The following is a 24,742-nucleotide window of genomic DNA, read 5'->3' as shown; positions in this document are numbered from 1 at the left end:
CTGTGATCCGGGCGCACTAATGCGAGCGTCGTCGCGCGACGACACGCGTCGCTAAGCGTTGTAGTTGAAAAACAGGACGCGACGCGACGCTTCGACTCTGCGCCAGTGTGAGTTGAGCCTAAATTGTTGCAAGCAAAATTAGGCAGTACTGCAACGATGTTACAATTTAAATTAAATGTTTTAAATTTTTATTGAATTGATATTCAATTATTTTTTGTGAAATTACTCCACTAGTTTATTAAATGTTTTAGTTTTTTAGATTTCGTTTACTTCGGGGTTTTTGTATTAAATCCGACGTCCATTTGTTAGTAGGTCAATATTGTTCTTTTATTTTACTTACTTACAATTATACTAAGTCAATACTTAAAGTATTCTATTTCCTTACGCACGACATTTGTCAGCACAGTTGCTCAAAACTTTATTTTGGTAATACAAATAAATATGAGTAGTTCAAATAATCTGTACATTATGGAATCGACGACGTGGGAAAGCAAACAACAAGGCTGTTTTCTCACAAATGCACTGAAAAACGTCGTGTGGAACATGAACACCAATGTTACCGGAAAGAAATTGATACTTTTGACCCCAGACACAAGCGAGGATTTATTTACACAGCTACCTTATTTTTCCCTAGTAAAACATATGTACTATTTAAACATGATCGAGCATTATGTAACCGTAGAGATTGTCAGCTTCATAAAATTTGAACAAATTAAAAAGAGATAAAAAATCTTAGTCATAGTTAATAAATACAATCAAAATCATCCTCTTTTTATCATACTTAATAGACACTGGACCATGGCTTTACGGCGTCTGCACGGGTGCGCCTGCGTTGTGGGAGGGTGCAAGAGGGGCAATGCCCTCGGCCTCCTCGACTGTATCGGGCAGCCGCTTATTAAGCGTTTCCGGCGTAAGCAGCATCAACAACGCCGATATTATCGCCATCACTCCGAAGATCAAGTACGGCAGTGTCTCCATGTAAGACGCCTGAAACATAATAATAATGCACACAAATGTGACTATGTGAATACCTCGTATGTGATTTCTATTTAATTTTTCAGGGCGAAGATAAAATGTAGTGTAAAGTGTAGTGAACGCAATTATGTTTGTAGTTAGCATTTTAATTAGGTAGTTAAATTGTACCTCTTTCAGATACTATATTATTTTAATAATATATTTGAGCAATAAGTTTATATGGTTTTCTTCAATAAAAATAAGTAAAAACGAACTCGAATATGCGAGTTTTTCACTCGGTGATTTTAAGGTGATGATATACACCTTTATTTGCTTCGCTTTCGGTATACCAACTTAACGCGTATAATCAAACTATTGGTTGCAAACCTTGTTAGGTTTGTAAACGATTATTCGTTTTATTTATTGCTAATTCCGTTGTGTAAGTTTACTGACTAGTAACGGTGTTTGCGGCGCGACCAGGTTGCCTATCCTGCCGAACATGGAGCAGGCGGCGAGTAGCCGGTGGCGCGCCACTGTCGGGAACAGCTCTGACGTGTAAATGTAGATGCTGCTAAACGCCATGCTTATGCACAGCTTGCCCAGTAGGTTCAACGTCGTCATCAGCCACTGCAAATCTGCAATCGAGAGTTCATTAATCAAAAACGCACTTGTAGGGCTAGAATTAATCGTAGCCGAATACAAAATACTAACTACTTGGGGTAAACGCCAGACCGATCAGTGAAAGACCGCAGATGGTGAACGCCGTCATGATAGATTTCTTCCGCCCGAACCAGTCGAGTGTCAACACACTGATTGCATACCCGGGGATCTCGACGAGCGCAGTCAAGATGTAGTTGACGTACATATTACCCACCAGCGATACGGAGTTGATGGACAAACCGTAGTACGTGAACGTGACAGCGATCCACCAAAAAGAACAGATGCATACCCGAGTCATTAATATCCGCGATTGAATCACCTGCATTGCCAGCGATCTCTGTTTCGGCTTAAGCTCCACCGCTTCAGCGTCTTTACTCGCCTGCTGGGTTTTTGTTTCCCTGGTCTGTAGAAATATTACCGTATCATCATTTAATTGCTTGATCGTTTCTGGCGAAAGTTTTTTGTTATTGGTAGCTGCTACTTTGAATATAATCTTGGCAGCATCCTTCTTCCTCCCCTTGCTGAGCAACCACCTCACACTCTCTTCGATGAAAAGGATATAAAAGACGAAAAGCAGCGATGGAGCATACAAGACTTGCGTCAATGTTCTCCAGTTGGGAACGCCCCACGCCACTAACGCCAGGTATACCTGTCCCAGTGCAAACATAATTGAAATTATGTTGCCTCCTAGCACTCTTCTGTTGAGTCCCACCATTTCAAGGGCTGAAATAGAAGTGTAAAATTATTGATGGAACATTATTCTTTCAATTGTTCATCAAAGGAAGCCGAATTTGTAAAACAATTAAACATTACCAAGAATAAAGCAGGTGCTGTAAACGCCGGAACCGAAGGTGGCGTCGGCAAACTCGAAGACGAGATACATCACGTATCCAGTGGAAAAGGAGCGAATAACACCCGCAACGCCTGCTGATACCGCGGTTAAGATGAGCGCTGTGCGACGACCTAAACTGGAAAGTAAAACACATCTTCAATTAATGAAAAGAGTAAAATTGAAAAGGCGAGATGGAAAATAATCAAACAAATGCAAGAGAATTATGCTGTAATTATGCTTACGTATCTGATATGTAACCAGTAATAGGCATTGCAGCGAACAGACCAGCGCTGTGGATGGTGCCAACTAGCGTACGCTTCCACTCCTGACATGCCAGGTCAAACTGCAATAAAGTATATTGAACGTGCTTTTGTATCAGTTGAGCAAGCTGTAGAGGATGTTAGTACTATATTAATTCTAATATAATATTTAGCTAACAATCAATAAAATTCAGAAGCCTGTCCTCAAACGACAAAACCGTCTAAAATAGGAAGGAAAAATAAAAATTGCTTAAATACGTCTCACTGCTGGGCATGGGTTTTCTATAAGGAGACAGGTTAGGTCTTAGTCCGATATACTGGCGGAATGCGAGTTGGGGACTACTTAATGTACATACCTATGTATGGACATGGACAACTGAGGGGCCCTTGAAGCGCACAACGTAGAACCCGATAGGCTCTGGTCGAAAACTTTGTGGACCGACCGCTATCATGCATGTAGGTCAAAGACATTTGATATCAGTAATATGCGTATCCAGGTGCTATTGCTATCACTTTGAATTATTGGTGTTATTATAAAAGTTTATCTGTATCGGTCTTCATTGAAAATAATAATCCTTTTATAAAGTACTTAATATCGCAAATCATTTAAAAAAGATAACTTTATTAAATTATTTATAAAAATAACGAATCTGTTTTGTAACATGGCCGCCGGTAGACAAAAGAGAACTCGGGAGTTGTAAGATTACAAAGAAGCGGGAGTTCAAACCTTAGAGGATGGAAACCTAAGGTTCAAACGCCCAACCGCGTTTATGTCAATATGTCATAGATGTCAATATTGTGTACCTACATAATCCAACGCGGTTTTTGATTAAATTGTGGTGATTAATCATATCTAATCAGGTACGGTTATTCATTGTTACTTATAAAGAACAATTTATACGTTGTTGGTTTGTGGACATTCTATTTTCCGACTAAGCCGAGCAAAAAATGTCTTCTTTTAATTTATCATTTTTACAACTGCTAACATAGACAAAAACAAACACCAGGCTAAAATGGGACTGGGCTGACCATATATGCCGCATCCACCCAGAGGTATTGAGAGGTTTGTATTGCCACCTAATGGATGCCGCAAGGTGGCCGTCGGCGGTGCGGTAGGCTAAGGCGGAGATCACGAAATGATCTAGACGACGTAGACCTTTTTAAATGAGTGGCCGGAGATTGCTTGATTGATTTCTGTTTAGGCTTCTGTTTAGGCTTAGACAACATCACATTCGTTGCTCAGAACCCAAAATAAGAAAGTAAAGCACTTATGTTATGGAAATCGGAAACAACGATAGTACCACAAACACTCAACATTGAAAAATAAGTTTTTCTACATTGTCCGGGCCGGGGATCGAACCCGAAACCACAGAGATGACAAGAAAACCGGTGCGCAAGCCACTCGACCATGGAGATCGTCTTCGAAGCTTGATTGATTTGTAAGTCCAAAGGAGACGCTTTTGGTTTACAGTGGGGTACTATTGCAGGCTAGCAAAAAAAATCTCTGAAACATATTTAGGTACTTACTGTAGACACAATTGAGTTGTTAGTCATATAGATCCAAGCATTGCACTGCTTAGTTTCGTTAAAATTGAAGGAGTCCGGATTGCAGGAGTCATCGATGGGCACAAGCCGCTCGCAGCGACCGTCGCCGTCGCCGAATGCCCACGACCCCCACTCGCCCGGCTGGAACTGCGGCGGCGACGACTCGCACTCGGGGACTAGACATCTGTGAACCATACGATTACCAGTTTTCAATAGAAGAACTTTCCGATGTTTATTACACAGCATATATACTTACATGTTATTAAGTACATCTTAAGATTACACAAAAGTGATTGATTCGTTCAATAAATCTATCGAAGGCAATCATTGACCGGACAGGTAAGATAAGAAAAGATGTAAAACTACTAGACAGACTATAGTCGCGATAATTTACCTTCAGAGTCTGTACACATACTATAACGAATAAAAATACGACACCTACTTTAGAGTAGAGCAAGCGCAATTGAGCGGAACACGACACTTTGAATTAACGCAGGAATACCACATATTTACCTACTTAATCTTAGGATGCTTTACTGCGATCGCCCACTCGCCCAAGCTAGGACCAGCGTGAATATTTTACTATTGGGAATATTTAATTTTGATGTTTGACCTGGCTTAAGGTTATGTGTCGTTTTTACGGATCAAACCAACAAGTATATGTTTTCTAAAATCTTGCCGCATAATTTATAATTATTAACTGTACCGTATAAATCGGTCATTCTCACAATTCGATGTTCTTAGCTACCTAATACAGTAGCCATTTTTCTCACTTATTATTCCCAATAACATTGAAATATGAAACCCTCAAACTAAAGCATTAAAATGTGTAAATGTCATTAGAATGGACAAAGTAGTTTTCGACTTATTGAGATACAAATATTTTATGGAAGCGATAAATTAGAAATTGTTATTTTTCATGGCTGTGGGAATTAGAAGTTCGAACATTTTTAAGAAAACATAAAAACAAATAAGTATTAAATGAATAACTGACAATCTGCAAATAAGTTTCATTACGATTTTCTACACTTTTTGCAATTTATTACATACCAACAAAAAATCCAACAAAATATTTTGTTGTTATTTATTTACTCTAAAGTTTGATCAAAATGTAAATCACTTTTCTTGTAATAACTGTGATTAATCATTAAAAATTATTATTGTTGTCATTATGATTGTCATGTTATTAAGCTTGCCTAAGTGGAGCTTTGTAAATTTATTTGCTGATGACACCCACGTCGAGATAAAAGATAAGGAAGAGGAAGTTATGGCACAAAAAGTTGATGAAGTAGTTGGCCTATTAGACGAATGGTTTACTGCTAACGGTATACTACTCAATAAAAAGTAAACAACAGTTATGAAATATTGCTCGGGAAAACAACGTACGCTAGATTTTAAACCAAATACAAAATTTTTAGGGTATGCTTAATACTTTGGGGTGTGGATAATACTTTGAGTCATCAAACTCATATCAATAATGTGTGTAATAAAATAGCAGGTGAAAATTATGCACTTCTTATATTAAAGCCATTAATCAATAAAAATACATTGTTGACTGCGTTATGCGTACATTCATTCGATAATAAATTACGCTGTGACAATTTGGGGCAACGGCGCCGATAAAACGCGTTCTGGTGCTACAGAAAAGATCGATTTTTAATTGAAAATCCATTCTATAAAGTTGACGAATATTCATCAAAAAAATGCTCATTATTTTATGACATTTAATGTATCTATTAATGATTTATTGCTTATGCGATTATATTATCGAATTCTTAGGTTTTCGCGATTGTTACACATAATAACAATTCCTATTTTAATTTATGTGTATATGTGCAAATCTTTGAATTTAGTTACAGTAGTGTGTTGAGTGTGTGCGTTAGTTATAGGTAATACATTGAATGTTAGTAGTGAATGACTTTGGTAAGATATTTTGTACTATTGACGTGCTAAATGTTACGAGCTTTGACGTGAAAAATAAAGAATTTGAATTTGAATTTGAATACCTTGCTTTGAAATTGGATCTGTTTCGCGTTCTAATTGGAAACAACTCTTTTCTTTTCTTATATCTCTTTTTCCTTCTCTTTTGATTGCTAATATATAAAATCTGATTATTTGCAAGCGTCATCGCCACTGATTTCGCCATTGTGTTAAAAAATATATTTAATTGGTTTGATTATAAAGTCTAATTATCTAGAAGTCTAGTTACGAGTAGTATCATAATTTTGTTTGTATATATAATTTATCTTGAGGCGAAATCGTATTTAATATTTAATACTCTTTAATATTTTCATACAACGGTAATTAGAAAACAAACCCACGACTACTACTGTACCTACCTACTTAGAACACGAAATTTACAAAATTTTCCTAAAAAAAATTAAAATTGGAAGGGATGGAAAATACTCAAGTATCGTAATACATAAAGGCCTCATAGTTCTTTTATGTCAATACGCGACAAAATGTAATTCACAAATAGAGGAACGGGAATTAGAAAATTTTAAAACCAAAGACACAATAGTAATTGGATACTTTAAATAAATTAGTAGTAAATTGCGAGCGAATATAAGACAATACTACATATGCACGCTGGAGGCTCGCGATTTATGCAATACTGACTTCCAAATATTTCGTGGTTCAAGGGTGTGCACTCTGAAAAGGGCATGACGATGTTATTATACCTTCGGGCCAGACATTCGGATATTTGATAGTAGATGTAACAAGAATAGTCGTCGTGGGTTATATTATATGTATTTACACAAGTAGTAATTTCGCCACACAAAATCTGCAATAGCACAGGTGTAATCTATTCCGGACAAAATGTAAGTTTGCGGGCAAAGGTTACTTCCGGGCAGGCTACGGCAATTGGAGAACATGGGTTTGCAAAATACATGTATGATTATTAAGTAAGGGGGCTAAAATCTTAAAAATATCTCTACAAAAAAGCATAAAGTACTTAAAAATATATTTGGGCTTTTGTTTGATGTTATTCACATCAAATCCTGATGGAACAGAAAAGCAACAAATTCAGAAGTGCGAAAATTTGCTGTTTTGAGAATCGCGAAATAAAGTAAATAAAAATTAATATGAAGGGGAAATGACTGCAGATTTGCCATGTGTGCATTCAATAATCGCAAAAAGCATTTCTTGAATTGGATTACAAAAGCGCCCGCTCAGCCACCGCCTGCGCCGGCGACGACGGAAAAAACATATTTAGTTAATGATTATCTTATTAGTCTCGCTGTCACGATAACTAGACTAGTTACAGCATGCACCTTTGAATGTTTACACATACATATATGTCTAAGTCTATTTTAAATAATATTATCTAGTAGTTTTATTCCTTTTATTTTTTTTTTCCATCATCTAAAGCTGGTTTCACAGCTGTGCGTACGATCCGTTCGGACTATCCGCCTTCGGGCCATCCGCATGCGTAGAATTAGCAGTGCTCTGAATCGAGTATTTAATTGAGTACAGATATTCATGGAAGACAGTCGCCAACAATGAACGCACGGGTGACATATGCGGAGTTCACGCGTTTACTATCGTTCACGACTTTTTTTGACGTTGACGTTTTTTTGAAGGAACGGACGAGATGCCAGGCATCCAAGATGTGGGGATGGACTCTACTCCTTTGGCGGGAGGTGTGATGATGGAAACGAGACGATGGCACCAGTTCGAAAAGTTCCTCAGAGCACTCCCCATTGTAAAGACATTAAAACACGCACAGAGAGCCAACGTCTCTTCATAGGCTAAGAGGCTCCATACCGTCTGCGAGTTTGTGACCATCGACAATACGAACAGCCCTACATTGGATGGAGTCAAGTGGGTCAATCTGGTATTTGGGAGTTCCTGCCAAGAGATGCGAGCAATACTTCATTTGGGGCCGTACTTGTATTTTATACAACAAAAGTCGGTGACCTGGTGAGAAATATACCGGCATTTGTCATCAAAGGGTGCATCGATAGTTTGATTGCCCCGATAATATTTATTTATAACTTTATATTGACTACTGGAGAATACCCAACTATATGGAAAATATCACGCGTAACTCCAATACCTAAAAAAGGATCTAAGATTAGAATCGAGAACTATCGGCCTATAGCAATATTATCTGCAATGGCTAAGGTATTCGAGATGGTAATGCACGAGTATCTCCTCCCTCAATGCCGGCCATACATCACTAGCTCCCAACACGCTTTTTTGCCCAAAAGATCCTTAGCCACTAATTTGGTCGAGCTGGTCGATGTCATTTCGAGGGCGATGGATGCTCGACATCAGGTAGATACTGTGTATCTTGATTTCCAAAAGGCTTTTGACCGGATTGACAACGACATTTTACTGCAGAAGCTAAGTAGAATGGGATTCGTGCCCCGGCTATTAAAACTGTTTGCCGATTATCTGAAAGACCGGAAACAGTTCGTAAGATATGGACCATACCAGTCAAAACCATTTATTTATTTATTCATACATTGCAAACTAACAGCTAAGTAGCCAAAGCGCTTACAAGTCATACAATTATTATGATAAGTATTACATTCAAAAAATAGTTAACAGCAAATTATTCTAGTCCTTATTCTAACATTTTATGATAACGCTGACTACACAATGTAGGGAGACATCTCTCTACATATATAGCCAACGCGATCAGCGAATAAATCAATTGAGTCACATTGAGTGAGTATGTCCCCGATCAGGCTTATTGCGCGAATGGTAGGCGCGTTTTCAGCGTACAATGTGCGCGTGCGGGGCTTGCCTAACAGCCGTGGATATCGGCGCGGGGCCACCGCACCCTCATCACTCCACAGGATACGAGTGGGCACCAACAGATCCACCTTACTTATTATGTCACTATCCACCCTGTGGTGGATCGCGGAAACAAAATGAGCCAGCAGCTGCATCTTTCGCCTCCGAGACAAAGTGTCCAACTCTACCATACCCGAAACAAAAAGCGATGGATACAAGTAGGGTAATACCCGCACTTCCGTTTATAAAGCCAACGTGCAAACTTACGCTGAACTCGTTCCAACATTATAGAGTATTTATCTTCATAAGGGTCCCAGACTACAGCTGCATATTCCAGCTTGCTGCGTACGTAGGCGCTGTACAACATCCTCGCCACAGCCACGTCATTGAATTCATATGATGTCCGTATAACAAATCCTAAAATCCTATTCGCCTTTTTACAGGTTACCGTCACGTGTTTGTGAAAGTCTAACTTACTATCTAACGTTAATCCTAAGTCACTAATGTCAAAAACTCTATCTATACAGGCGTCAAATAATATATAATTTACCAGTATTGGGCAACGTTTACGGGTAAAAGTAATTACTTTACATGTTGAGTCATTGAAGGGCATACGATTAGTCAAACTCCATTCCGACACCGCATCAATATCCATTTGCAAGGCAGCTGAATCACCAATATCCCTCACCCCCAGAAATATCTTAAGATCGTCCGCAAAAAGAAGACAACGAGCAGTACGAATAGTTTTAGGTAAGTCGTTAATCATTAATAAAAATAGAGTTGGACCCAGAGTACTTCCTTGGCTTACACCAGATCTTGTGTAGTATTCTGGTGACTCAAAACCTTGCACTTTTACAAACTGGCGCCTATTTTCTAGGTAGCTGGCAAAAAACCGTAGGAGTTTAGGCGTACAACCAGCCATCGCCAATTTCGTTAATAATATGTCATTGTCCACTAGGTCAAATGCTTTTTTGAAGTCAAAGTATGCAGCGTCTACCTGAAGACCTGCATCCATCTCTGCAGATACATAATCTACCAACTCGATAAGATTTGTCGTAGTAGACCGAGCAGGACGAAAGCCATGCTGGCTACTATGGAGCAATCCATTTATTTGTCCACTAATGCGCGTATTAAGGATGGATTTAAATATTTTCGCAAACACAGAAAGTACAGCAATAGGTCTGTATTGCGTTACATCGCCTTTAGCGTCTCCTTTTGGCACTGGCGTCACACGCGATAGTTTCCAAAACCATACCATACACGTTCTGGCATAAGTCAGGGATCAAATTTGGGACCATTCCTTTTTCTTATTTTTATAAATGACCTTCCAACAGCTGTTAACAAGGCCACGGTTTTATTATTCGCCGACGATGTGAAACTTGTCATGCCCATTAAGTAGACTCAGGACTGTTATGCTTTGCAACAGGACATCGTCGCAGTGAGCAAATGGAGTGTGGACAACAAGCTGCTATTCAACAATGGTAAATGCGAAATTATGACCTTTTCGCGCTCCCCGTTGCCTCTCCGCTATGACTATCGATTAGCTGGTCAAGTGATTGTTCGTGTGAGTGAAGTCTGCGATCTCGGCGTTACCTTTGACCCGTCCCTCGCATTCCGGACTCATGCTCGGAATGTCACAAAGTGCGCGTATCAAAGACTGGGGTTCGTGTTACGTAACGCTGCTCCACTAACACCTTCAGCAACGAAAGCGCTGTACATGGCTCTGGTTCGAAGTATACTCGAATCGAATGCAGTGGTTTGGGCTCCACATGAAAATAAATATATTCTCATGTTGGAGCAAGTCCAAAAGAAGTTTTTAAGATTTTTATATAAAAAAATATTTTACTACTACCCATTCCTGTACCCAACACGCTTTCTACAGGGTCACTTGGGCTATGAGTCCTTGGAATTGCGTAGGAATGTCGCATCACTTAGATTCATTATAAATGTATTAAGAAATAATATTGACAGTGTGAGCCTAGTGGAAAAAATCCTTAGGTTCGGGGTCCCTGATGATTACTGCAACAGGCGACGTGGTGTGCCCCTCCTGGCAATCGAGCCCTCTCGCACTGAACTGCACCGACACTCGCCTATTCCACGTACGACTGCACTCCTCAACTCCATGCTCGCAGCATCGCCGCAGTGTGATGTGTTTGTGACTGGGATAGAGAGACTGATGACGGAATGGAAGAGAGTCTTGGAGAGATGTATGAATGAATTAGTAAGTAGATAATTTTAAGTTTATTTTATTGTTCTATTTCTTTTTTGTTTTGTATATTTGTTTTTTCTTTTTAAATTGTTATTAATTGAATTGTCGTAACGCCATGGTGCAAACTGTTATGTTACACATTTTGTCTATTAATAAATAAATAAATAAATAAATACTGCTTCGCTCTATTGAATACTCCGAGTTTTTTGGAAACCAGTTTGGCATTGCTCTCCAAATAACCCCGGAACTGGACTTCGTTCGTGATGTCGAGTCCAAGTATCCCAATACTCTTAGGGATGGTAAGGAGAAAAGGGTAAAGGCGTTCTGAAACTTAGGCGCTATTACAAATGGGTATTTTTTAGCGGTGAACGCGTGTCTTTGCAGGGTTAAATTTGACAATATTCTGTCGGCCCCATTCTGAGACCTGCTCCAAAGAAGTCTCGATTTTGGACACAAGTTGCAATCTATTTTGTTCCACTTGCTGGTATATATTTATGCGACCTGTATAATAATAGGTATCACTGGTACTGTCATCCGTGTAGCAATGAACGTTACTAGTTAATAACATATCATTGATATGCGGGATGAACAAGGTTGGCGATAGCACAGATCCTTGCGGCGTTTAAGAGCATGGTGTCCGAGCACAATCCGTCCACAGCGACTTTTAAGCTCCGCTCAGACGGAAGCTTGCAGGGCACAGCCCTTTTGGCAGCCCATAAGATGGTAGCTTCGATAGAAGTGCCTTGTGCCAGACCCGATCAAAAGCCTTAGCGATGTCTAAGCTCAAGGCCATTGCTTCCCCCTTGCTCTAAACGGCAGCTGCTCATTGGTGCGTAAGGTACACAAGTTCCAACCCTGATGAACGGTAGCAAGTATTGGGTGTAACAGAAGAAGCATGAAATTAGGGTAATTGCTATTAGTATAAGAGCTTTGAGTAATATGTGCTCTGTTAGTGCGTCTTCAAATTAGGCGTTTATAGAACTGCTACAGTGCGCCACTGTCGCGCTGCAGCCGCGCCACTACGAAAAAGTAATAAGAGAGCGTCGTGTAGTAAAAGATTATGTGGTCAAGTAGAATTAAAATTGTAGAAAAGTTTGAATTTAGATACAAATTTGAATTTAAAAACGATACGATACTAGTGAAGAGAGGTCATACAAAAAGGTCGGATGACGGTGCAAGGAGGTCACACCGTCACAAATTAAATGTGGGAAGAGCTATCTCTTTTACCCTCGACGCCCATGTTTCGATCAAATCAAGGCTCCTTTTGTGCATCCCCGATTGTTACTTGTCAAAGAAGAAGGACTATTGATTATTGAAAACAAAACACGTTGACTGACAATAATAAAACTACTGTTTACTTGGTTTAATAAACGATCATTATGAAAATGTGAATTCTCAGTGTTTGCAAGGATTAAGTGATACTTTATACGTACTTTTCTGTATTTAGCAAAAATGTGTCAACCACACTTGACACATAAACTAATAATTTTGTTGATATATCGAATTTTGCATAAACCATTTTCATTTAATTACTAATCATAAATTTGTTAACTTAAAAAAAAGAATAAACTGATCGTAATGCTTCTTCATTACAAATCTTTTGATATATAATTGTCCTGTAAACTTCATTAATTAAATGAGTAATTACAAATAGTTGCCAAAATCTTAATGCTCAATATCTCGAAACTGTCATTTTGTGGGTTAGCACATTTATGCAGAACAGGGCCCATTCAAGGTAACACTATCATTATGTTTAAGCATACTAAATTGATATTTGGTATTCAAAAATCTTATTTGATCCTCTTTTTTCATATAGGTCAAATCTTGGTTGCGCCCTATATTCAGTAGCTTATTAGGTTAGGTTAGTATTTATACGAAACAGCGGCGAGTGCCAGTAGCGAATTTGCTTGAGTTTCCGACATTGTTTCAGGTCAAATTATAATATAATTAACATAATATTAGCATACAAATATTTTAGCATCAAATTAAAAAAGTCTTTTAAAAAATCGAATTATAAATAATAAGTATCAAAATTATATTTTTAATGCTCATTAAACATTTTTTGCGTAGATCAGAACAAATTAAAATATCCATTGAATTAATTTATTTTAAGTCCCAGAGAAATAGGATCAATCATAAAAAAAAATACCGTTTAGAAAGTAGAAATTATCGCCCGGTGGCTCTACTTCCAATATTTTCGGAAATCTTAGAGAACGTTATTTACTAAAATTTATATCATTTCTTCGACAAGCACAATATCTTAACCAAAGAGTAGAAAAGGTTTAGAAAAATATGTCTATTATTGTAGCCATTTATGAACCAGTATACAAGATAACACGAACTTAGATAAAAGAATTCCCACCTGCGCTATTTTCATGGGCATGACAAGGGCTTTTGATCACGTGGACCATTGTATATTATTCAAAAAACTTTATCACTATGAGATCCGAGATAACGCGCCATCATGGAGAAACTTTCAAATATTATATAACATCAAAACTGTATGCCAACTGATGCATCATGGAGAAACTTTCAAATATTATATAACATCAAAACAGTGCCAATATTATTATTGCAATATTTTTTTGCCTGCTGCTTTTGCAAATTTTAAATGATCATTTAAATACATACCTTTAAAAATTATTTATGAGTCAAAGCTGAATAGCGTCTTACAACAAAAACAAATACCTTTTCTATCTTTATCCTTATTTTTTTACTTGCACATCATATTGCTGGAGGTACCATAATTCTAAAATATGCAGTGTGTTTTTTCAACTAGGACAGTATGGGGGAAACCTAAACCATAGAACATACGAGGAAAACTGTCTTAGAAACCATTAAATCTCCTTTTGTGAAAAGTTGTTCATAAAAATTAATAAAATTGATTAATATTTTTTTTAGTGCTGGTCGACTCAATTTCGTGTACGGATTATTTCATAACACAAATCATCCAACTATGCAATGAAATCATTATGAAAAACAAGTTATGAAATTCAACCAAATTTTGTTGTCCCGATTTTTTCGTCGCATGCAATGAAATGATCCTTACATGAAACTGAGTCGATCAGCACTAAAAAAAATATTCATCAATTTTATATATTTTTATGTGCAACTCGCACGTGGCCAAATTGATTATGCCAAAAAAGTCTTAATGGTTCCTAAGACAGTTTTCCTGTATCTTATATAGTTTCAAATTTCCTCATGCTGACCCAGTTAAAAAAACACCTGTATACGCCATCTACATATTTTATTGTGCTACGTAATTTCAACACTTACGCATCGTTATTATAGTATACACCGACGCATAAACCACTGATAATACACTAATATTTCTAACACAATCGCACTTACCTATCGCTTTAATAAAACCTAAATAAATAAAATTCTATATAGCCGCGTTTCGCGAAAGATGGATCGGTACCACGATCATATCTATAGCAGAATTCAAACTTACCAGGCACTAAGGACATCCATTTGCGTTTCCAGTTTACTTCACATCAATCCTCATGACGTTATGTTTTAACTGTATGATCAATTTTAGGTTTCGAGAATGATCTATACCCATAATCATATGGCGCAAGTATTAGCCTCCATAAAATCTCGTCTGCTGATTATCAAAGGACGTCTCACGTCAAGAACAACAAGCATAGTTGGAGTTCCTACTCGTACACCTAACCTTTCCTGAGGTCAAAGCAATGGCCAACTTGTTACAGTCTCAAAGTCACAGGTAGAAAAGGTCAATCATTGCCCACCGCTACATACAAGTATGTATATTGTACTTGTGCGTTCAACTCCTCAACTGCGTACTAAGCTAAACTTAAAAGAGCACTTTTTCGAACCTTGACAACTTTAAAAAGCAACGAAGTTGCACCGCAATGTAGTAATAATAATAATAACGCTCACACTCAACATGGCCCCGCACTAGGGAAACCCTGCGTCGCGAGTCGCATGAACACACACATAGACAACCATAAATAACACCGAAACTCACGAGAGAAAATAAAAGTAGGCCATACAAATATTTATCCCGGTCCGAAAATCGAACCTGGGCCTCTGCGTGGCAGTCCGGCATGGTAACAGTACGGCCGTGGAGGCAGTTAGTGTTAGTCAACTTAGAATTATGGAGACAGGATGAGGAAAATCACCGTCAAATGTAAACTGATCGACCGAGCGCGACCGAGTGATCCGACAAAAATAATTTTTCCTTTAGTAATATCGTGGCAATTCAAAATGGATAGGCAATGATGGAGGTTGGCCGTCAATATGGCAAATTTGTCCCTATCCATGGCCAAACGAAACAGTTGTTCCGCGCTCGTGACTCCGGTCCACACCCTTATGTACGGCCAACCTCCAGCAGTGGACAGGAATTTTAAGAAGAAGAAGAAGGCAACGGTGCAAGAACTATAACAATATCATAAACCTTAATACTCTACTGCCCCCTCCTCCTGTTACAATACAGAAATCGTCAACAGCATCTCATTGATTTGACAAATTTTATTAGAAAAATGACATCAACAGTTCTTAACAATTAATCATTATCTTATCATAAATTTTACCACATCGCCGTTCATAGTATGTGTATTGTTCAGAAAATGTAACTAACAAAATACCTAAAAATATATAATAGTAAGTTTACAATTTATTTTACATACAACAATTATGTATTTATTTAAAAATATATCTAAATAATATGTCCGAGATATGTTTACACAAAGTTTTTTACACACTGCTATTGAACTAAGTGCATTATTTACTAAGCGACGAAAATTTTAGCAGTGGAGTACTAATAGTTCATTGTCGAGCGGAGGCTAATAAAGATCCTTTCCTCAACAACTGTACCTACTATCGGTAGGCGATGCAGCGTGCGGAGAGTGGTGTTTTTCCATCCGGTGCGTGGTGCTGGTTGCTTCTATTACTTGTTAAAAGTCCAATTTAAGAGTATATCGTCCGTTGTAGGATCATTTAACGTAACCGCCAAAATTCAATTTTTCAGACGAGACCAAAATCCATTTTTTTTAGAAAAATTGCTATATATTTTATGTTTTTTTCTTATTGCTATGCAGTTTTAACAAGGTTTCTTACAATTGTAAAGACCTTAATCTAATTGCATAAATCTAGTGCTGATAGTTTCAAAGATAGCATGGCGCTTATGTTATTTTTTTCTTGTTCCAAATACGTTGCGATACACGCTATATGCAATATTTTATAACATTGAATGTTGACTATGGCGTAACTGACAAAATATTATATAATTTTTAACGTATCTCGCACGACATTTCGCACATGACAACTACTAATACTATGTTAATAGTATTATCTCAAAATTGTTCTTATTAACTATTTAATTTCAAAGCGACAGCGTTGTCCTGTAACTTTGAAATTAAATCGTATACGAATGACATACAAGTATAGCGAAATTTTGGAGACAAATTATTAATATAACGCAACTTTGAGACGAAATATAACATAACGCAATTTTTGAGATAATACTATGTTAGTTGTCAGGTGCGATTTATGAACTGTGACCTGCATTTAGGCCTTTAACGGCTTACGAATAAGGTTCAAAATGACACGAACGTTTTTATTAATTGAAACTAAAAAGTCATATAACTTAATATTATCTTATCCTAAAGTACAAGTTTTATTCATATTTTTTAAATAATAATGATAATCAGTTATAATTTGGATCACTATCAATTGAACACGTTTTACCTAATCAGACTTCTATACTATTTTAATTAGCCTTTTTCTTGAAAATTATTAGTAAATCAAAATATTAAAGTTAAATAATAAAAATAAAACAATAACTAAAACGAATTTGAGATTATTTTTCGGATTCAAATCACGTATATTTATATTTTCAAAGAAACAATCGTTTCGGGCCCTTTTTAGGTGCCATGGTCACGGTTGACTGTCAACCATGACCCGAAACATTGGTTTGTTTGAAAAAACAAGTAATCATTTCATAAAACTAAGTTCTTAAAACGTAAAAAATCTTGTCATTAATCTAAACGTAATAAAATAAATCAAAAAGGCTATTTTAAGACAAAATATGTATATCACATTTTAAAATAATCATATTATCAAGCTTAAGTACCTAAGTAATTTTTTTTGCGGCCAGTCTCGGGTTCGTTTACCTTTTCCTTGCTTTATCTCTTGCTTTTCTTGCGTTATCCTTTACTTTATTTTTCCCTGAGTTTTCTTTTTCTGACTAAATAATTTATTTTGATTTGTTTTCCCGCGATTTACTTTTAATTTTCCCCCTGATCCTTTCTTACCAAAATTTTGCTATAAAATTCTTTTTCCTTCATCGCGTTTTTTCTTCTGTTCCTATCTTTCCACGTTGCCAGCTATTCTCCTTTTACTTCCTTCAGTCGATTCAGGTACATAGTATGTAGTTCTCAATATAGTATGTCATCTTCGATGTTTTTATCGCCCTCATCTCTATCTTGAGGATCAATGTCAGGATATCAATTTCGTCAATATGAGGGAGGCTCCGACAGTCTTGAACGTACTGTTTGGGAATCACACCGTCGCGTCGTCACAGAGTTTTTTCAAATCATGGTATATTTTTGTTGAAATAGGTAGCGGGTTTGCATAAAACCTTGATAAATCTGAGACCATATTGATTGTTTTAAGACTTTCGTGGTTATTCACTAAATGATTATCACTAATATTAGGTTTCTTACCAGGTATGACTTCTTTTATTTTCCCGATATTTCGGAACGGTTGCACGCTCCATGGTCACGGGTTGACTGGACGGCGGCAGATGACAACTTTATGAGCAGACATATCTGTCTACCCTCTTGCGCTGTCGACGACTACCTTCATCGCGATTTGTTGTGGCGTTACCATTGTCACTCACTTTTTTCACACAAACCACACTCACTGTATCCACACGCGAAACTGAACTCGAGGTGTTTTTGTTTTTATTACTGCACGCAATAAGGACCGGATTCCATGCACTGGACAGTTTAAAACCATCATCACGGTTAAATGTTTTGTACTTCGTGATCTCGATGGCTTCTCGTACCAACCGTGGTATGTAGTGACGTTCTGTCGAGAGTACCTGGGGGCTATGCAACTCGATCCAGTGTGGTTAGTGTCAGTCTGTGTGAGATGTTGTGCTATAGCCGACTTCTGTGCATCATTATCCATCATATTTGTCCGTGTGAGTTATTAAATATTTACATGCCACTTCACATCATCACCCAAAACACCTACATTCGGTCGTCAGGTCATTAACCAATAGAGCTTATGATCTTTGTGATTCACACCACCTACCACAGGAACAGTAGCACGTTAAGACGGTTTTGCGACAGAATGGATACAAAATAAAAACATTTAAACCAATACACAAAAGGAAGAAGCAAATTGACGTACAGAGACTACCAGTTTTTCTGCCCTATGTACAAGGGGTGACAGATAAAATAGCCAGGTCGCTAAGGAAGTTTTCCATAAAAACTGTTTTCACCCCCTTAACCAAAATAGGAAAAATGTTACGTTCACCAAAAGATCACCTTCCTTTACAAACACCGGGTGTCTATAAAGTGAACGAAAGAGTCAATAGTGGATCGGCAAAGTGGAAGTAAAATAAACATTGATTTTGTGGTTGAGATCCCTATACACCATTTGGGAAAGGAGCTGAAGATCTTTATTATAGCTTAGAAGATGTTTATCACACACGGTCTTCACATGCCTAATAAGAAACCGCATTTTTCTTTTTTAAGATGTACTGTAATTTTTCTGTGAAAACTGCTTAGCATAGCTTTAGCTTCGTAAATTAGACCTTCCACGATTGTCCTCGTAACGTTCATATAATGTTTTTGAATTACTGTGTTCAACCCGTTTACCACGGTTCTTCGACCTTTTTTATGTTGTGTATTTAGTAAATCATTTACATATCTAAGAGGAGCGTGTACGGGTTTTCGAGATATGCCTTGAGATTATTAGAGAAACGTGGCATGGTGACGCCATCTATGACTATGGTCCGCGCTTCAGCTCACTGTGAGAATGTGCCTTTTTACTACGTTGCCTGCTGTACCGAATCTTGATAGCATTTGAATTTCCTTTCTCTTGAACATTGTTCAATTCGCGAGCTATTTGAAGCATACTTTTGCTTTGCACGTTCTTGATTACAGATACAACTAATCCATTAGGCGTGTCCATAGGAACACCAATAAACTTTAATAAGCCTTGAAATCAGTTAAACAAAACAAACTTAGGAATAATTTCCATTTCTTTTCCTCGGGGGAAAACTGGCATTGCCTGGTACTGGTATTCAAATACTATAGTATTGAATAAGTAAAACCTATTTAAATCAAGAAGTATTTCAATATTATTATTACCCACGCATCTACTTTGTATCTCCTAACGCTACGAAAGACGCAAACGACACACAAAAAAGACAAAATAAAAGAATATAACCAGTTGAAATGGAATTAGGTAGGTATCATTAATTTTTTTTGTATTTTTGTACGGATTTTGCTTTACGTGGACATTGTATATAAGTAAATTTGCATATTAAATGTATATAAACGTTAAACAGAGTGGACAATCCAAAGACTTGTCAATCTGAAGCTAAGCTGGCACAAAGAACTTGATAAGCTCAACATTTTTTTAATATCTATAAACAAATATGCTAATCCGGCGAGCGATATCGCAACCAAAAACGTCGTCGTTGCACAGTAGGCCCAAAATGATAATTAATATTAGGAACAATTGGTGGAATTCCTGTCAAGCTGATTTTTTAATATGACGAGGTTCACGAAAGGGTCTCTCCGGAAAAGCATAGGAATCGTATACCTACTGGCTATTGGCACACCCTGGGCATCCAACGTGTACGAAGGAGGCAGTACGTCCACCTTCTTCCCCCGCTGTAGTGAGCCGTGGCGACAGGGGTCGGGGGACCCTATCTCCAACCGTATCGTACCTTTGTGTTGACCCGAGGCACTCTCTGAAGGCCGGGGTCCGCTCACGCGGACCATTCCAAACGGTCCAAAATTCCAAAAGGTGACAAATCCGTCACCACAATGCCAAACATATCCCATGCACAATTCTGCATGGCGGCCACTTGTGACGTGGACAGCGTGTGAGTTCTGGGCCGCGATAATATAAGATAAGAAGAATGCTAATGAGCATGCTGAAAACTTTTATTTTTGTTTAACTTCTTTATTGTTTCTGAGAAAAATGTTTTGTAGTTTTTGTTGTATAATAAAATATACATTTTATTCTTTATTCCAAAATGTATTACAGTGTGATGTGTGTGACTTGATTACAAGTCAATTGTTCTCTGCTAAGAAAAAATTATCTCCAAAGTACTTGCAGATTTACACTAAAGGGGCGGCAAATTTTATTTTTTGATGTACTTTTTTAATACAATATACTAGTTTCTACTTATGTATATATAAGTATTTAGTTTTAATTACAACACGATATAATTCTTACCAAAAGTAATAGAACAGTTTCTTGAATGTCCTTCATTAGTAATTCATTTTATGTATTTAGGTTTACTTGTTTAAACATTTTAATTCCTTTCTGTTCTTTTTATGTAAACCGATCGTATAGGACCCCACGGTACAGACCATATATAAGTACAGACATGCTTAGTGCGGGGAACACGGTAATCAGAAAATTGTTGCTATCAATGTGTCAAACAAATTTTATTTTATTTATTTATTTATTATTATATAAAAAATCGGCTCGGTATTTAATAATTGCTCCTAAGATTATGAATTATCAATTTGGCCATCGCAATCGTGTACTACAGTAATCTGTGGTACTACTGTCTGATACAGAGTCTGATGAATAACGAATATACTTTAAATGTGAAAGTTTCGTTGGTACTTCGTTAATAATTTATTAGGTAACAAAAATTAATCCTCTGTTAAACTTTATCTTCCACCTCCACATGCGACGTCGCGCTAATTATGTTTCCTCTATTATTATCGTTATGCAACCATACTTCACCATCAAGACCATCTTGACTCTTGACTCTCGAAAAAGGCATAAAAGGAATTCCATTTGATTCGAACATCATTGAAATGGTGGCTACGGGCATACCAGTAAGCTAATATCCACAAATATAGTGAATTAGATGCAATTTTAAAGACGTAAACCACAGAAGGAAGTACCTTCAGTTGATGTGGAAAACACAACAAACCTCTGAGAAATTATTACCACTTGTCAGGTAGTGGACAAAAAAATGTAATAGGCACAAGGACACCAGCAGCAAGTATTTATCTCCGCAGTGATACTTCAGGGAATACTGATATGATAACCGATTGACAATCTCACTACACACCATAGGAGCAAGTAGACGATGAAAATCAAATCCCAAAGAGAATAGAATAAAATAGAATCATTTATTTCATATTATCAATTTCATAATATCACAATACGAAATATAATGTCAAGGGATAACATGATCGTCATTAAGGTAAATAATAAATTTAATGTTGATATAAAATAAAATAATTAAAAGTGAAATAAAAAAAAATACGAACTACAAAAATACATAGGAAATGAAACTATTTTCCGGATTTAAATCGCGTATATTTGGTTTTTCAAACAAACCGACGTTTCGGGCCCTTTACAGGTCCCATGGTCACAGTTGACTGAGTCTGCGACAGTAACCATTTGGCAGGGGAACTTCAGCACATAAAGCAAGTCCTAAGAAGATGGTTTTTCCGTACCACTAGTTTGGAATCCAATATTTCCTCTTAAGAAAAATCCCAAACAGACATAAGACTGCAGTACTAATTAATATCCTAGCCAGTTAGCCACCGTGGGCAAATCTTTGTTTCAGAGAGCATATGGTGTCTGCGACAGTAATCATCTGGCGGGGGAACTTCAGCATATAAAGCAAGTCCTACATGCGAATAAGTTGAAGATTCCACGCCAATGCCGCAGGCCACGTATGAAACCACCAACAGTCGAGCGAAGATCTTACCTTACGTGAGAAGTGTTACAGACAAGATCGGAAGAGTCCTCAGGCGTGCATCTATCAAGAGCTATTTCAAGCCCCTGAGGAAGATTTCTCAGTTAGTGAGACCCGTGAAATGTAACATCCCCTTACAGGATGCAGGAGTTTACAAGCGTGACTGTGAGTGCGGTCTCTCTTATATTGGACAAACAAAGCGAAGTATTTGTACCCGCGTTAAAGAACATATAGCTGATGTCAAACACCGTCGCGTAAACAAGTCTGCAGTCTGCGAGCATGTTATGGATAAACCAACACATTCAATGAAGTTTGACAAACCCCAGGTCCTTGCAAAAGAAGTCCGTTATCTACCCAGGAGGCTGCGAGAGGCCATTGAAATTAAAAAACATCCTAATTTCAACAGGGAAGATGGTTTCTCCGTACCACCAGTTTGGGATCCAGTATTTCCTCTAATGAAAAATCCCAAACAGACATAAGACTGCAGTACTAATTAATATGTTTTAGTTTATTCTAATTTCTATTAATAATTAATAATAAATTGAAATTAATAAAAATTCATTCAATAAAATAATTTGTAAAACTTAATATAGCGTAAATTGGAATGTTTTCCTTGTAAAATTAAAAATAAGGTATTTAATTAATAACTAGTGTAACTATAGTGAAAAAAACTGGATTGCATCAATATTAGACGTAACTGGTTGAAGACTGTACCACCTCAGTCAACCGTGACCATGGGACCTGTAAAGGGCCCGAAATGTCGGTTTGTTTGAAAAAACAAATATACGCGATTTAAATCCGGAAAATTGTTTCATTTCCTATGTGTAACAATCGCGAAAACCTAAGAACTCGATACAAAAATACAAATAAAAATTTAAATATTTTTAAAATACAAACGTCCAAAATTAAAAATATAATTACAATTTCTTTAAAATAAATTCCTCGACACTGTAGAATTCATAATCCATTAAAAGGTCTTCCAGTCGGGGAATGCCACGAAGAGATAAGTAATTGGATCGAACTGATTTTTGGACTAGGATCAATTAGCATTTTCGATAATGCTGGTCCATTTATAGTACGTTTTAAGCATATACCTAAATCATCAATAGCTGATAACTAAAATACCTGGAATTATAATGAGAACTGTCGTTACCCAATAAGTTGTAAAATTGAACTACATAGCATATTATTTTAAAGTCTCCTTCCTTCTAGAAACAATTAAACAAAAGTACAACTGATCAAATAAAAAAATCCATTTCATGCAATCAATTGTCATTCATAAATACTTCATGCTTTAGTTGAGGGTTTAATGGTCTGACGAGATAAAAAGAAAATGTAAAAATAATGATAAAACGCGGTTAAGTGACAAAATAACTTTTTCAGATATCATAGAAACTATAACCCGTTTTCAGAATATTGAAATTGTTTAATGCTACTTCAGCTTTGCATCGTTAGGGTAAGTCGAACACGTTAACTAATTCTAACTGTTTTTAAAAGATAATTTTGTGCTCTGTTTTTTTGCTATGCAAAACGGTTATTTCACCATTTGTCATTTAGACGCATTTTAGTTGGTGGACAACCGCATAGACAAGGCAACGTGTAAAAAAATTAGTTGCTGTTACTGACGAGCTGGCAACGGTGCCACAAGCGGCCATTCTGTACAAAATTATCGAGATTATGTACGTTTCTTGTACACGTCTATTAGAAAAAATACCCATGAATATGCGTGAATTCTTATTGTACTAAACAAAAGTCTTACAAGTTTAAATGTTGTTTACGTTATTATTATCACCTACCAAAACTAATGTAAAAGTGTAATGAAAAATGTGAAGTAAATTAAGCTAAGTTCCGTTTGAGATGTTATTCGGAATCTCCAATACCTCTATATTCGGCAAAGTGAATAAATAACTTGGTTGTTTGTCAGAAGCACGTATTGGTTTGACGCAAACTAGTATGCCATATGTATGTAACATACAAAAGCGAGAACAGGTGTAACATCATTCGTACGTTAAAGACAAAATAATTATATTCATAAATAACACAATTTCAATAATAATTCTTGTCAATGGACTCGTTTCAAATTATTGACGTTTTATAAGTAATTATGTAATATAACAATTTTCAGTGTAGTAAGAAAATAAGTTCTATGCCAACAATGTGAATAAAGACGTGTAGTGACCACACAATCCCAATAAACATAACAATTTGCGAAAATCTAACCTGTGATCAGTAGCACTGGCAGCAAAAACAAACTGAGAATTGTAGACGGCGCTGAACATAATGGGCAGCATGAAGAAGCAGTAGGTCTTGACTTGGTATCGGCCAAACTGACCAACCTGCGACAGGATCGCATCAAGATCTATATTACCCTCACTGGTCATGGTAACTGGAGCGTCACAACACTTGTTTCTATCGTTTTGTAGTTTGCTGCCCTAGTACAGGCAACTGAGTTTCACGAGTGCGCGTGAGTTTGGTCAAGCGTACATGGTGCGCAGGCGACTAACGGCTGCAGCTCGCGGCGGTGGTGTGTTGTCTGCCGACGCCGGCGCTCTTTGAGTAACAGATATCTTCCTGATATCGTCGTCGTGTGGGGATCG

General features: G+C 37.2%; 1 protein-coding gene across 1 annotated transcript; it reads right to left on the bottom strand.

The window, feature by feature from the left end:
- Positions 1–420: 420 nt before the first annotated feature.
- Positions 421–24,735, bottom strand: LOC113229557 (organic cation transporter protein-like). Its single transcript, XM_026463199.1, has 7 exons — positions 24,366–24,735; positions 4,234–4,435; positions 2,689–2,789; positions 2,428–2,582; positions 1,666–2,337; positions 1,408–1,589; positions 421–987 (listed from the first exon to the last, which is right to left on the bottom strand). The coding sequence occupies exons 1-7, from the start codon at positions 24,524–24,526 to the stop codon at positions 805–807; spliced, it is 1,656 nt and encodes a 551-aa protein (XP_026318984.1). The 5' UTR covers positions 24,527–24,735; the 3' UTR covers positions 421–804.
- Between the last annotated feature and the right edge of the window lie 7 nt (positions 24,736–24,742).

The sequence above is a fragment of the Hyposmocoma kahamanoa genome, unplaced genomic scaffold (genome assembly GCF_003589595.1).
Source record: "Hyposmocoma kahamanoa isolate Upper Pololo Valley unplaced genomic scaffold, ASM358959v1 62, whole genome shotgun sequence".
Taxonomy (NCBI): Eukaryota; Metazoa; Arthropoda; class Insecta; order Lepidoptera; family Cosmopterigidae; genus Hyposmocoma; species Hyposmocoma kahamanoa.
Note: the sequence above shows the minus strand (reverse complement) of the source record. Positions and strands in the feature narration are given on the sequence as shown.

Coding starts and splice junctions, on each gene's coding strand:
- LOC113229557 (XM_026463199.1), bottom strand. CDS start 24,526: ATGACCAGTGAGGGTAATATAGATCTTGATGCGATCCTGTCGCAGGTT. Junction 2,583..2,688: donor ACTGGTTACATATCAGATAC/GTAAGCATAATT, acceptor TTTACTTTCCAG/TTTAGGTCGTCGCACAGCGC. Junction 988..1,407: donor CGCCGCAAACACCGTTACTA/GTCAGTAAACTT, acceptor ATTATGTTTCAG/GCGTCTTACATGGAGACACT.